General features: G+C 38.7%; 2 protein-coding genes across 2 annotated transcripts; one reads left to right on the top strand and one right to left on the bottom strand.

Moving 5' to 3' along the window:
• Positions 1–1,047: 1,047 nt before the first annotated feature.
• Positions 1,048–2,281, bottom strand: apoda.1 (apolipoprotein Da, duplicate 1). The gene is made up of 4 exons (XM_029525354.1): positions 2,165–2,281; positions 1,689–1,810; positions 1,491–1,576; positions 1,048–1,396 (listed from the first exon to the last, which is right to left on the bottom strand). Exons 1-4 carry the CDS (start codon positions 2,279–2,281, stop codon positions 1,161–1,163), a joined length of 561 nt encoding a protein of 186 aa, XP_029381214.1. The 3' UTR covers positions 1,048–1,160.
• A 3,773-nt stretch (positions 2,282–6,054) lies between these two features.
• On the top strand, positions 6,055–7,148 carry apoda.2 (apolipoprotein Da, duplicate 2). Its single transcript, XM_029525355.1, has 4 exons — positions 6,055–6,177; positions 6,310–6,431; positions 6,700–6,785; positions 6,904–7,148. Exons 1-4 carry the CDS (start codon positions 6,058–6,060, stop codon positions 7,146–7,148), a joined length of 573 nt encoding a protein of 190 aa, XP_029381215.1. The 5' UTR covers positions 6,055–6,057.
• The last annotated feature ends 7,161 nt before the right edge of the window (positions 7,149–14,309 follow it).

The following is a 14,309-nucleotide window of genomic DNA, read 5'->3' on the forward strand; positions in this document are numbered from 1 at the left end:
TTGTGTCCTCATAATTAATCCATGTCACATAAATCATATAAATTATTTTTTTAGCTAGATGATTGAGGAGTAAAAAATAACGTGTTTTTTTTTAATTAGTTCACTATTATACTTTATATAAAACAAATCTTAGCAGTCAAATCAGCGGAAGGGTTGTTTCCAGCAGATTAACCTTCATACCTGAGAGGAGGAGACGACAGTCTGACAGAAGTAGGTGGTGTTTGGATCTGATCTCTTTGTGGATACTGGAGGTTTGAGTTGGGAGCCAACTGATAAAACTACTTCAGATATTTCAGAAAACGAGTGAAAACAAAACATTAAACTACCTGGCTGAGTCTGTTGAAGTCACACTTTTTTATTTTATTTTATTTTATTTTTTTTTGTTCTCACCGGTTTGACAACACAAACACAACCCAAATGCAGAAGACACAAATACAGAAACAGACGCCTGTAGAGGTGATGAAAGCGGAAACGTTTCCCGGGGGACACTGAAATGGATGGACACAGGTGAGAAGCTAGTCGTTGTCATGGTGATTCATGCAGGAAGTGGACATCAGCAGTGTTTTATTAGCTGAAATAAGATCCGTTTAAAGTTGTTTATTCACTCAGCCACTATTCAAAATATCTGCTCTTAGCACTGCAGATTTATGTTTTTAAGTTTAATAATATTTTAATTTACATCGAAATAATTTTTGAGTGATAAAGAGATATTGCAGAAAGAAGTCAAGGAAGTTATATATGATTTTTTTTATTTATTCAAAAAGTCGTCATCTTCACTTAACACCATTTATTTTCAAAACGTATTTTAGCAACGAATGAATTTTTTTTAATTCATCATGCTAAAGTGAACCGTAAAACTACAGAATATTGTTATTGATCACAATTTATGTTGATGTACTGAATAAAAATTTGGGTAAACTGTGACTTACCATATAGTTAAGTGTTAATATGCCACTTATTTTAATGCGCATTATAGGCATACAGTTATTTTGTGTTTTTAAACATTTATACTGTCTTGACAAGGATTTAAAACTCAGTTCCACGTACACACAAACTGACCAACACACTTCAGTCACGCTTCTTAACAATTAAAATAAAATATTATTCAAAGTTGGAACCTTTGTCACCAATAGTGCCATCTTGCTCTCCTCCAAAGTTACTTAGAGATATTTGTCACAGCCCTGCTGCTTGCTAGGAATCATTCTGGTCACATCGATGCTGTTGTTGGCAAAGATTTGCCGGGCTCTCTTAAGAGTAGACTCCGGCAGGGTTCGTGTTCGACCCAGGATCCAGGCAAAGTCAACGTGGAAGAGCCTCAGGATGTCCGTACAGGAATACACCAGGGCTGAGTTCACGTAGTCGGTGGACAGGATCCAATAAGGGGAGTAGGGCAGAACTGCAGTGCAAAAGAAGATCACGCGAATAACATGAGCAACATGAGTTAGTGATTAATTCATTGTTAGAGCTATAACCAATGTGAGCATGCTCACCGTAGGAATAACTTATTCCCAGCTTGGCTGGATTCTTCAGATCCTCTACAACTCCAGTCCCTTGGATTTTCCTCAGCTCTCCTTTTCTGTATTATTCCAGGCCGTCAAATTTCATGTTCAATTGAAGGAAAACACAAACCATGCAAAAATCACTTCCTGACTCCACATGTGCACAAAGAAATTGCAGATAGAACTCACAGTATTTCAGAGCTGACCACGCGGATGGAGTTGTCTGTCGTCAAAGTGAAATTGGTTTCAATGCATCGGCCCTTCTCAAACTGGGCTGGCAGCTTGGCAATTTCAAACCATCTCCCCATAAACTGGATGGGCAAAAACACACATGGTCAAACACAATTTGGAGCACTGTGAGTGGAGACTATGAATAAATCTACATACAGTAGTGAAATCAATAAAAGCTTTCAGCAGGTGTCCTATTTAAACTATTCTTGAATGGTGGTGGAAAATTTTCACTTCCACCAGTATTGTTGGCCTTGAAATTGCAATCTGCTACATTTTGTTATTTTCATTTTTAGCTACAACAGCTTTAGCTTTAGTCCATATCAATGATCTGCATCGACGATGTGAAGATAGATTTATACACGTGTACAACTATTGATAGCGATAGAACCTATTTACTGAAAAACACAAGTGACAACAGTATTTACTGTTTGCACCTTTTCGAGGTTGAATCCCGGCTGAACAGACGGTTCAGGACACGGCCCCCAGTGGGGCACCTGAGCCCTGATGAGGGGGAGAACAAATGCAAAAGCCAGAGCCAACAATGACTGCATCGTGAGACAGGCCTATGTCCCCTGCAAAAACGATCATAAATCACAATATCATAAATACAGTATTATTAAATGCAAAAAAGAGAGTTAATATCAGACCAATGAATGTGTTACCACATGTGTTAAGCATTAAAAACTACAACCTCAATTTAGACAAAAAACAATCAGTATTTGTCCTTGTCACCATCTTTTAAAGAGCTTCAGTGATCTGTTTTAGCATTTTATTCTGAAATACATCACTAAATATTTTTATTTACCCGTTGTCTGATGTCCTCTCCCTTGGAATAGTCCGGTATTTGGATTAGAGACGTTGCTCTTCGAGGTTTTGCAGTACTTCAGCTCCGCAGCATCAATGGGTGTCTTTGTTTGGAGCCCACATTATTTCTGCCATGAAGTAAACTATTAGCAAATTGGAGTCATGGGGGACATACCAGGAGAAATGATATAAAGCAGTCAGGGTGTTTCACTGCATTGGATGGGAAGGAATGCAGTTTTTTTGTTTGTTTGTTTAGTTTTTTTTAATACTTTTATTTATATTTCCACTGACTATTTGAGGATTTCATTAGGAGGAAAGATCCGCAATGACTTTCGTAGCGGTTGGACGTTCAGTATTTTCAAACCTTAGAAACTACACGTCTGACTTGGTTATACAACATCAATGATAACATTAATTACGTTTAATGTGTTTAAGCCAAGTCATGTTTACATCACAGTGTCTTATTGCCCAATTTGATAAAGCAAGAACCTTTTTTACCCAGGAAGTACAGAGACTCCAGAAATGCCAGTGCCAACACTGTTTTAGTTGAAGAGTCAACGTCTCAAAAGTCTTGGACCGATTACCATAACATGTGGCGTTGTTATCCATGCTCAAGAGCAATTGTAAAAGTTTTTTATGACTTCTAGAACAGGAGAGCACCCATTTCAGGGAAATTACCTAAATGATTAACTGCTATTGCTGCTGAAGATCTATTATTTTTTTTTAAATGATAGATCATATTTTGGTTGAATTAAATTGGGGCAGTATCAGAATATACTCCAACAAGTGCCAGTTCAATCAATTTACACAAAAATCACTAAGCTCTTTTGGAAAATAGCTTGAAACAATGCTTCTGTGTTAATGAAAAGCTGAAGGAACATGTGAAGGAACTGCACAAATTGTCACAATGTTTAATTTCTTGTTAAAGGGATTTTTTTCTCAATATTTTTTTTCCATGTTTGGCCTCCTTAAAACATTTTTAATGGGGAACTAAATAGCAACAGCTATATAAGCTGCTAAATATGACCAACACAAAATTCATATTAATGTGAAATGGAACTGTGACAGTTACATTGCAAGCATCACTTCCTTAAATCAGTAATGGTAAGAAATTAGGGGGTAAAAATGGTACTTCTGAAGGTAATTTGGTTTAATGAACTGTTGTTCAACTTTACAATTAGAATATGACGATATTCTGTTATCTGTCACAAAATAACTGTGACTGATGAGTAATTAACAGGTTGGGGCAATGAAGAGAATTTACAAACTGCAGAGATCACAAAATGGTAAAACTCAGCATATCAAATCTGCTAGTACATGTTTCCAGGAGTTTTGAGTATGTTATTAAACCATATCTGCCCCTGGAAAAGGCCCTGTGGCTACAAACAAAGTTAAAGTAAAGAAGAAAAAGATCTGAAGGTTTCGTTTCAAGCTAATGCACAGAATAGGAATGATTCATTAGCTGCACCCGCTCACATCAAAGCCTGGAAAAAAGTGAAGGCACCAAGTTTTTCTCTGGATGGAGGCAATGAGCTCAAATGGCCAGTAAATGATCAAGGAAAGAAGAAACCAAACTGGCATATTTGCTCTTAGACATTGGAAAATATCACAGGGTAGGAATATTAAAGAAGTAGACTGTAAAAGCTGTAAGATTGGATGGAAAAAAGCAAAAACAGGGCCATCGGTCTATGTTCTAATCCTTTTTGTTTTCATGTTATGGCTGCTCACTTCTCCTTTTTGTTTCAATCTTTGGTGCAACAAAGTCATTCAGCTTTAATTTTTCCTCTTCATTTCCCAGTTTTTCAGAGCAGTCAGATTTTTTATTGGAATTTACCTCATAAAGTTTGAGAGATTGGGATTGTGGAGATGGTACTCTTATTTCTAATCTGATCTGAACCCAGCCTTAAAGTTAACAAACCCAATCCAAGTCCTGCCCTGAATTGGTTGACATTGTAACAGTGTTGGATTTTGCCTCCTGGTGGCGCCAGAGAGATGGTCATGACCTGTCAAGTTCGCTCTGCTGTGACTAGTTTGTATATTTGACTGTGGTTTATCGAGATAATGTAAGTTTATGTTATCGGTGACACCTCTGCACGTCATCATTTAAGGGTGAGGGTTTGTCTGCTGCAAGCGCTTACAGGATTCAAGAGAAAAACCAAAATAATGCAACCAATCAATGTTTCTCAAATTTATGGAAAATAATTACTACATATTTCTTAAATAATTGTTTGCGAAAGAAATCAGCACAGTTTAAAGCGTGCATATTTTATATCAGATGCTACTTTAACACAACTGACTGAACAAATTACATGACAACAACAGGAAAGATTTAAATACCACAAACATTCTGAGGTTTCTGTCACCTGTGTATACACACACACACACACACACACACACACACACAGGCTTGAGAACATTCCCATCTGCAGAGGTCACAACCTTTGACCTTTTTGGGTGGCAGTGGCTCCGTGGGTTGGGACTTGGCTTGGGAACCAGAGGGTCACCGGTTCACGTCCCAGCCCGGACAATGAAGAAGAAGAGGCCACCTGCCTCTTTGGAGTTTTTGTGGACATTTAGCAAAGTGTGCATTCCATGAAAAGTTGATTGGAACCTCCATACCTGCAAGTAATTGTGCTGATTGGATTGATCACAGGCACCACAACCCGCCTGAACTAGTTTAACTAGTTTAGCTTTAGCTAGTTTAGCTTTTTAAAGATTAAAAACTTAAAAATGTTAAATATGTGTTATTTCAAATTACACGTATTTCTTCTTTCACAAACCAAACAAGAATTTGCTAAAGGATCTAAAATATTTAAGCCAAACAAACAACAAAAACAAAAATCAATGATAATACATTATGGTGGTATCTTAAGTCAACAAAATAAAAAATTTATTTCTTAAATTCACTACATAGCTACTGGCTGCAGGACTCCTCCTTGATGCTTCTGTTTATTGGAAAACTGATTGATTTAAATGTATCAATCTTTTATGTAACTTTTACCTCTTGCCTTTGTGTATCAAATATATACTTTATCTTGTTTGGAATTTCAATATTTGTTTTTGGCTTCTGGACGAGATTTCATTGGAAAAAATTGATCAATGACTCTTGAATGGAGTGAAGTAAAAGATGCATTCAGCTACCACTACAAAGAATAAATAACACTGACCTTGCATTGGTGCTTGTTTAAACAGTGTCCTCATTTGAACAGATGCCAGCTCTCACACAACAGCGTAATGAAAACACGGAGGAGGGGCTGTTGGATGGTATCAATGGTGAAGCTACAGTTTCCTTGATCTATAAAAGACCCTCAGAAGCTGAGTGTCATGCTTCCAGGTCTTGACTGGTCATATACAGGTGAGCTGGCTGCAGCTGACGTTGCTCTCATGTCTATTTCTGTGCATGTTTCCTGTTCTTTACAGTCATTGTTGATTTTCAAAGGTATGTTGGATTTTTTTTTTTTTTTTTCAGTGAGCCACCTCAGTTTGGTGTTTTGTTTTACTCTCTGCAGATTGTGGTGATAAGATGAAGGCCACGCAGGTGATTTCCTTGACTCTACTGTCTGTTCTGACAGCCAGTGCTCAGGTCGTGAATTTCGGCAAATGTCCCAAGCCTGACGTTCAGGCTAACTTTGATGCAAGCAGGGTGAATACTGGACTTTGTTATCATTCATTCATTATTAATCAATGTTCAATATAGCATAAGTGGCTACACACTGCCAGACATCTAAGCTCAGTATTTAGTACCTACAGAGGAAAATGTTGTACTTCTCTGCAGTACCTTGGTAAGTGGTATGGAATCCAGAAGATCCCAACAACCTTCCAGAAAGGCCAGTGCAGCACTGCCACCTACAGCCTGAAGAGTCCTGGAGTCATCGGTGTCCTCAACAGCCAACTGCTGTGAGTACAAGTTGTCGGAGAGCCTAAATTTGTGGGTTTCCTGCAGTTGCATTTAATTTTTATCATCACAATCACTTAAAGTGATCTATTTCATCACTTTTTGAGGCTGATGAAGTCCATATTGGAAACATGATTGACATTTATGCACTTGGTGTATTGAATAACTTTGGCCAAAGTGTCTGCACACAATTACTGACTGCTCTTTTACACTGTATCTAATGTTTGAATTAAAATAACCTATTTGTATTTATGTATTAATTTGTTTTAGGGATGATGGAACCATTAGTTCCACTGTTGGCTCTGCAAAAGTCAAGAACCCTGCTGAGCCTGCCAAGCTGGAGGTTTCCTTTTCTGGCGGTAAAAACACCACATTCATAATAAATTTATTCTAAACTTCAAGGCAACACAGTTATTTTTACATGTTTAGTGTATATTCCAGCAGCTTTGACTTTTTTTCATATCCTCCCTCCAGTGTCTTCTCCCCCTGGTCCCTACTGGGTGCTCTCCACTGATTACGAGGGTCACTCTCTGGTCTACAGTTGCACTGACTTCGGAGAGTTCTACAAGGAGATGACCTGGATCCTGAGCAGGGAGCCCACCCTGTCTGAGCAGACCATCGAGGAACTGCATGGCATCCTGTCCTCATTTGGAGTCAGTGTGGACAAGATGGTCCCAACCAACCAGGATCCAGATTACTGTAGTCCTATGTACGAGTAAATCCATGCTCCCATTTTGGCCGATAACACCGTGAGGTATATAATGGATGTGTTTCATACACCTCATCCTGTTATTGAAAGTCTTTGCAATAAACCTATAGAAGTAAATACATTCTGTGTGTTTTGTCAATAAAACCTGAGCTCATTATCAATCAAAAGGCTGATAGCAGATTGACCGTTCTGTGATTCAGGCTCCAAAGGACTGCTAACATTGAAATGGTTCCATTAAAATTTATACAACTACATAAAAAAATAAAAAAAAAGTTTAACATTTTCATAATGTGCAGATGAATACTTTTAATAATGTAAGCTGACAGTGTCCTGAGTCTTTGGGAGTCAAAATAGTCCCATCTTTTAAAGCCAGAAATGTTTTATTTCACTGCTGTATGCTTCCCTTTTGCTTTCCTGGATTTTTTTATCTGTATTCAGTCAGAGTTCGGTCATTTGTCAGCCTGTCAGTCAGACAGTCACAGCACGGATGGCAGAGTGATGGATGAATGGCAAAAAAAGAGAAAAATAGGTCAGAAGCTGGCAGGATTAAAAGCGGAATGTAAACTGGTCCGATATTCTGTTTAAATAATGTTGCGATATTTGAGGCTAACTACTTGTCTCCAGGTCTTGGTAGCTAGCTGTTACATTAAAATAGCTGGCAAATCCCAATTTAAACACTGTTTTTAATCATATGAAGGGCAGTATTGACTCTGACATCTTTCACTTTCACAATCGGGCTTATTTCTGAGGCTGATGACAGTTTGGCTGGACCTAACGTATCTTTTCATCAATGTTAAACTAACAATCCGCTCCCCTATTTCCCTCAGCTCCTATTACTGTGACATCCCAGCAGTTATCCCAGATCTTCATGTCTCCATATCCACCGTTTCCCCATCATTCAAGCCAGTATTTAAACCTGCCGTTGTCACCCTTCTTACCTCCCCTGTCAGTTTCTGTCCCACTTGCCTTCAAAGCTCACTATCAGTGTTTACAGCATTTGTGTTCTCCCTCCTTCTGCTATGATCAGCTAAACGTATCATTCATCCATTGACCAAGCAGCCATAAAGGATATGGTTTTAACTTTACAACAGAACACTTGCACCAACCAGTGAATAAATAATCAGGATTATTGTATTTCATCAGATCCCCATACATATTTAAACAAAGTGTAATGCATTGACTTCGTATGAGACATGCATGTGCACGAGTGAGAGCACCGCCTTAAATACCACAACCCACGACACGCTGCGGTGTGAAGCTTTGTAGGCTGAGTAAGGATTAACTCTCAGTCAGTTTACTGGTGCATGGCGCTGCAGTAAGCCACATCCTGGTTGGTGCTGAGCAGCTTGTCCACACTGACTCCGGTGGAGGACAGGGCACTGCGCAGCTCCTCGAGGGTCTCCTCAGGGAGGGTGGGCTACAGAGTCCTACAGAGTTCTTACACTCAAAGAGGGAAACCAGCAGCTTGGCAGGCTCAGAGGGGTTCTTGGCCTTGGCAGGGCCACTGATTGAGTTATTGTTCCCATCAGCACTAAAACAGATAGACAGTAAATTATTAAGGATATTTATTTGATATTTTGCCATCAAAATGACATAAACAGTGGAAATAAAACAACCTGACTTTATTCAGGCTCAAATTTAAGGCGCAACCCAAACCTGAGATTGATGGAATTTTTTACTTGTCACCAAGTAGTTTGACAAATTGGTGTTGTCACTTTTTTTAAATCAAGCATCTGTATGCATCTTCCCCCACTGCAAATCCATTTAAGATATAGATATAGTACTCCCGGCAGCTCTCTGTTTAGGGCTCTTTGGGCTGTAGGTGGCACTGCTGCACTCTCCTTTCTGGAAAGCCTGTGGCAGTCTCTGGATATCATACCATGTACCGAGATACTGCAGAGGAAGTGCAGGGAACTTAAATGCACTGTGTCAGGCTTGCCAAATTATAAATCGAATCCTGGAGGCTCCGATTTGTTCAGTCAGTAAAGAAAAAAAGGGAAAGCCTTGTTGTTGAGAAGCATGAAACGTTTTTGTATTCACCCTGGCAGCATTAAAGTTCCCCTGAACAGCAGGCCTGGGGCATCTTCCTGGCATGACGCTCTGAGCATTCACTGTCGGGACAGACAGCAGACAGTCTGACTCTTTATGGCCCTTTTTATAGATAAGAGTCCACATTATATCCCCTCTTTAGTTTTTACATTGAAGCTGCTGTGAGAGAGTAGTGGAGTGTGTGTGAAATAACACCTGTTCACATAATTATGTTGAGTTTAAACAGGCCTTTCTGACAGAAACATATGACTGACCGTTTAGTGTAAAGGTCATATTGGTGTAGTGCCAGCAGAGCTTGGCTGCTCTGCTGGCACTGCAGAATGCTGAAAATAAAATAACCAGTCGAGCCATTACAGCACATGCTGTGATATTATCCTAAGTAGCTATGTACGGCGATGTAGCACAACATTATGTCCTTAACATTATTTAGGCTGCGATAAAACTCTGAATGTACACTACTATGTAGAATCTACTTTGTGTTATTTCAGGGATTCCTGATCCCCAAGAATCCGTCGATCCAGGATCTCACTAATCACAAACTCAATAAGATTTCTAACATGCGTAAAAGGTGCAAAGTTTCCACCTCACAGAGATTAGAGTTGCACTATAGTTGTCATTCCGGACGCCAGATTGTTACTGTAATTAGAAGATGGATGGTGTCTGTATCTCTACTGACCCAGTAAATTTATAGCTGAGCCCGTTTCTTGAGGTTAAACCCGCTCTGATCCTTTTGCCTTACTGTGAGTCTGTATTGCAAACAAGAGGGACAGAAAATCCCTGATAAAAAGCTTACACCTAGGAGATTCCTAAATTAGCGGTTTACGGGTCTTAATGCTCTGTTCACTTAATTCCTAAATCCTTCATTAGTGTTTTTCTCTCTTTTCAGCAAAAAAAAATGATCAACCTTACTTTTGATCTATGTGGCTGCAGAAACATCTTCTCATGTCACTAACGCGCTGTTGTATGCACAGAATTTTAACTAGCTGATGTTATTCCAAGTTAGAAGAAGTTAAGGAGCAGACATACATTTAAATAAACAAATGTGAACATAATCACGTGAACATGGTGAAATGTCTCAATAACAGCAACAACTCTGAAGGAAAAGCAGTGACGATATTGCAGCTCTGGTGAGCATAATGGGATTTTCCACAGCCAACAGACATGCTGAACAAAAGGATGAGGCGGATCATTTTACCTGAATGACTGCAGTTCGCAGACTTCACTTTGTCCGACACATTTGCGGTGTAACCTGTGCAACATGCTGAGGGCTGAGTCTAAATGCACCATGTTAAAGCACAGTGATGGTGTAATGTGTTAAGTAATATCCTGTAATGGGGTAATAGAAGTTTTCCTGGCACACATCAGGCTCCTTAATATCAAGTCAGCATCATTTGAGTGCCTGAGTGCACCAGTGGGAATTGCTGACCAAGGATCTATTTATCAGAATATCATTTGGACCAGGACAGTTTCCAGAACACAACACAACACAGCCAAATTTAGTATGAAATGAAAAAGATCAGTTGAAACTTACTTGAAGGACTGACAGACTGATCGAAGTTGACATTGAGAATAATCTATAAAATGTCTCAAATTTAACTCAACTATATATTATATATATTATTATATATTGAATATTTACATATTATATATATTATTATACATTGAATTCAAACAGGATGAGGAAAATGTATAACAATGCTGAAGATTCTGTGAAGCTGTACTTACGCTGTGTTCACATCATGTTGGAGATAAAAGTCATGATAAGAAAGGTTCACATACATGTAGAACTTTTAAGTATTCATGTGTTTGGGGATGTAAGCCTCTCTTTCATTATTCGAGAATTAATACACAATAACAACAGAAAAGTAAACATGGACACACAAATGTTTTGAAAATGCTATCAAAGGCCAAGATAAAAGTGGCCTTTTTTTTTTTTTAAACTTAGTTAACGTTACTTAAATGCTGAAATTTAACCAACTGCCTTATTGAATAAATACGGTGATGCTAAAATAGCTAAAAAAAAGTTTTTTACCATACTTAATTACATTTACTATAGCACATGGAAATTTTAGCCTCATTTTTTTATTGATTTTTTTTTTCTGGGCATCTGAGCAATTTATCAGCCTTGCTCTGTGTTGTTAACTTGTAGGCTGGTTCCAGCATTATTAGATGTAATATATTTCATTCTGACTCAACAGACGCTGAACATTGTATAAATCCCATGAAAGGATCTATTGCAAGGTTGTTGTGTTACACTACATTAATTAGAGTGTGGTGTACTTCATAAACCACCATCTGATGGTACATGTGTATGTTCTGGACATGATGAACAACGCTGTCTTGGCCCCGAAGGTTACCCAAACCTCAAGGTCTTTACTTTCCTGCAGACAGTAGAGGGAGGCAGAAACACCCTAACCCCCACCACACACACACACACACACACACACACACACACACACACACACACACACACACACACACACACTCCACTTCGTGTTCAGCAGCCCCCTGATTGTGTGCATCTAGCTGCCACCAGGCATTAAAGAACACATAATTCAAATGGTTAAGGGTCGGTTGGCACAAACTGTCAGATTAAGTGGTCTGAGAAGATGATCCGGCCAACATTTAGTCGGATTTCTAGCAAATTACCACCAAAGCATGTTTGGGTCTACCCTTTGGCACCCTGGGGAGGGCAACACTTCTGACACCCAAACTACACATGTGAAGAAAAACAAAAACAAGACGGATCTCTGCAGTTTATATAAAGTCTGCAGGCTGCATTCTCTGCTTGTGGGCACATGGCAGTTAAGGAGGGGTTGGCCATTTTGCCACTGGAAAAGGAAGCTGAGCATTTAGGTGTCTTAACCGTGGCCTAAAGTGCTAACAAGAGATTAGTGAGGTAAACGTTGAAAGAGGTTTAGCACTCCATGCTTAGGACCAGCACTGCTATAGTAATTACACATTGCAAGATGCGGAAAGCAGTTGGATGGGAGATCACAGTGATGTCAGGACAGGGAGGGCTTACCACAGGAGATAAGGCCAGCTAATGGAGATGAAACGAATCTGTATTTAAAAGGTCTCTTTTAGTTAAGGCATCTAGCTGGCAGCAGACTGTGGTCAGAGCAGTTGGCTGGTTAGTTGGAGGCCATTTAGTTGTAAGTGAAAGAGAGACGGTGCGAACACAACTCCTGTGAGTTCGCCAAAGACTTTTCACTTAAAATCCTGACTTTTCAGCTGAACTGGGATAAAACCAGAGCTCTGCTCACTGTGGACTTTAAGGTAAGTCCATTAAAACTTCCATCTCTACTATTTACAATTTGTTTTGCTTGTATTACTCTGCAGTTTGTCATGTAGAGATAAAAAAAAAAATCTACTTTCTACAGTATCCTATTAATGTGTTTGATGTTTTAAAAGGTCTTGAAAAATTGCAGCAGCAGCCTTATCATTCATATTGTTCTTTTCAATTTGTCATGCAAATTGTAAGCAGTAAATGGTATGAAAGGCTGCTGATCCCTTGGTAAGTAATTAATCTAAAGACCAATGCGATTAGAGGAAGAACCTTGAAATCTGTATAATTAACCTAATAATTAGCCCAGATTCTGTAAATAGCACTAATGGAACTATTCTAAAATATATAATAAATTGGCACCTTTTATGTTCTTATCTACAGACTCTACAATGTATCTAAAATGTCATAATCATAAATTCATGATTAATACTTTCAAGCACCACTTAAAAAAAAAACAAAAAAAAAACGACAGAACAAAAACCTGCAGCAGGTCGGTACACGTGTCATGAAATATCACCTGCCTCATGCAACAGTCTGAATATGCATGGCTTTATATTGTGTGTGTATGTGCATGTGTGTTGTGTGTGAAGGGATTAGCAAGGACTAGACAATACTTCTGTCTTGTCTGATATGACCTCCTCAGGGCTCCATATAAGTCGTCAGCAATTTTTCCCTTTAATTCATTCTTGTAATAAGATTAACCAGGCAACAGAAAATCCAAGGAGTCCAATCCTCGGATTTGGCAGCTGCAGTATGGCTTCTGCTTGTTAAAGAAATATGACAAGAGTTTTTCAAGCTCACCTTTGACAACAGTTTCACTCCCGAAATGTCGGAGCCACTTACAGTGCATGTGTGAGGCTGTCCTGCAAAGAACAAAGAAATTAGAGGACTTGAATCATTCCTCCAAATGGCTCATGCTGACGTAGATTTTAACTTTCATGCACCAACATTACATTTGAATCACAACGTTACTTTGGTGAAAAAAATGAGTGCTCTGCAATCTTTGACAAAGCAATAAGGTTTTTTTTGACAGCGCTCACTTCCGTCCTAACACTATTTCCTGAAAGATGAAGAAATGCTTTTAACTACTTGGTGGGAAAAAAAAATTCTGTCCACTGCACGATGAATAAGATCATTAACCTGTTTCGTCTGACAGGTGATTATTTGTTTCCTTTCTCAGTTTGCATCTTAAAAGTAAACTAAAATTTGAAATGTCTTATTTCTGACATTATCACCACTTCCTGTTGAAACGTGGTTTTTAGATGATCTTGTATCATCTATGGTTGGTTTTAGATTTTATTTAAAACTGCATTAAGATTTTATTTCTGTTCTATACCGTATGAAATAATTTGGGCAACTGGATAGAAAGTAAATCTGCAACTTGAGAAAAAATATTTGTAACATGAATAATTTCTTCTTCATCCAGACGATTTTAGAAGACTCTTTCAGAGTCCGTATGAACCATCCAACCTACTTTTCAAAGACCACAAATTTATCTCTGTGACTGTAATGCTAATAAATGAGATATGCACCCTGCTCAGCAACACAGGTCACTGTTTTTCTGAGGCAAGAGGATGCTTGGGATGTTTCCTCAACACGTTTTTAAATTTTAGATTGAATCATTAAGTTTGAGTTGTTACCACGCATAACATTAAGTATGCGCAGGTATTCACAGTATTTCATATAAAGTGTAAATCATTCATTTCTGGTGGAAAGTATGTAAAGGTGAGAATGTATGACACAAGACTCAGAGGCTCAGAGTTTAAAGCCCACTCGGGAATTACAGAAACATAAATGGAGAAAAACATTTCCCCTCATTTGCTGATGGGAGCT

The sequence above is a fragment of the Echeneis naucrates genome, chromosome 17 (genome assembly GCF_900963305.1).
Source record: "Echeneis naucrates chromosome 17, fEcheNa1.1, whole genome shotgun sequence".
In the NCBI taxonomy this organism is placed as follows: Eukaryota; Metazoa; Chordata; class Actinopteri; order Carangiformes; family Echeneidae; genus Echeneis; species Echeneis naucrates.

Bases quoted from the DNA above. Each gene is read 5' to 3' on its own strand.
- apoda.1 (XM_029525354.1), bottom strand. From the start codon at position 2,281: ATGCAGTCATTGTTGGCTCTGGCTTTTGCATTTGTTCTCCCCCTCATC. The intron at 1,811-2,164 runs GTGCAAACAGTA...TTGCCCATCCAG, and splicing joins CGGGATTCAACCTCGAAAAG to TTTATGGGGAGATGGTTTGA. The intron at 1,577-1,688 runs GTGAGTTCTATC...GGAATAATACAG, and splicing joins GTGGTCAGCTCTGAAATACT to AAAAGGAGAGCTGAGGAAAA.
- apoda.2 (XM_029525355.1), top strand. From the start codon at position 6,058: ATGAAGGCCACGCAGGTGATTTCCTTGACTCTACTGTCTGTTCTGACA. The intron at 6,178-6,309 runs GTGAATACTGGA...ACTTCTCTGCAG, and splicing joins CTAACTTTGATGCAAGCAGG to TACCTTGGTAAGTGGTATGG. The intron at 6,786-6,903 runs GCGGTAAAAACA...TCCTCCCTCCAG, and splicing joins GCTGGAGGTTTCCTTTTCTG to TGTCTTCTCCCCCTGGTCCC.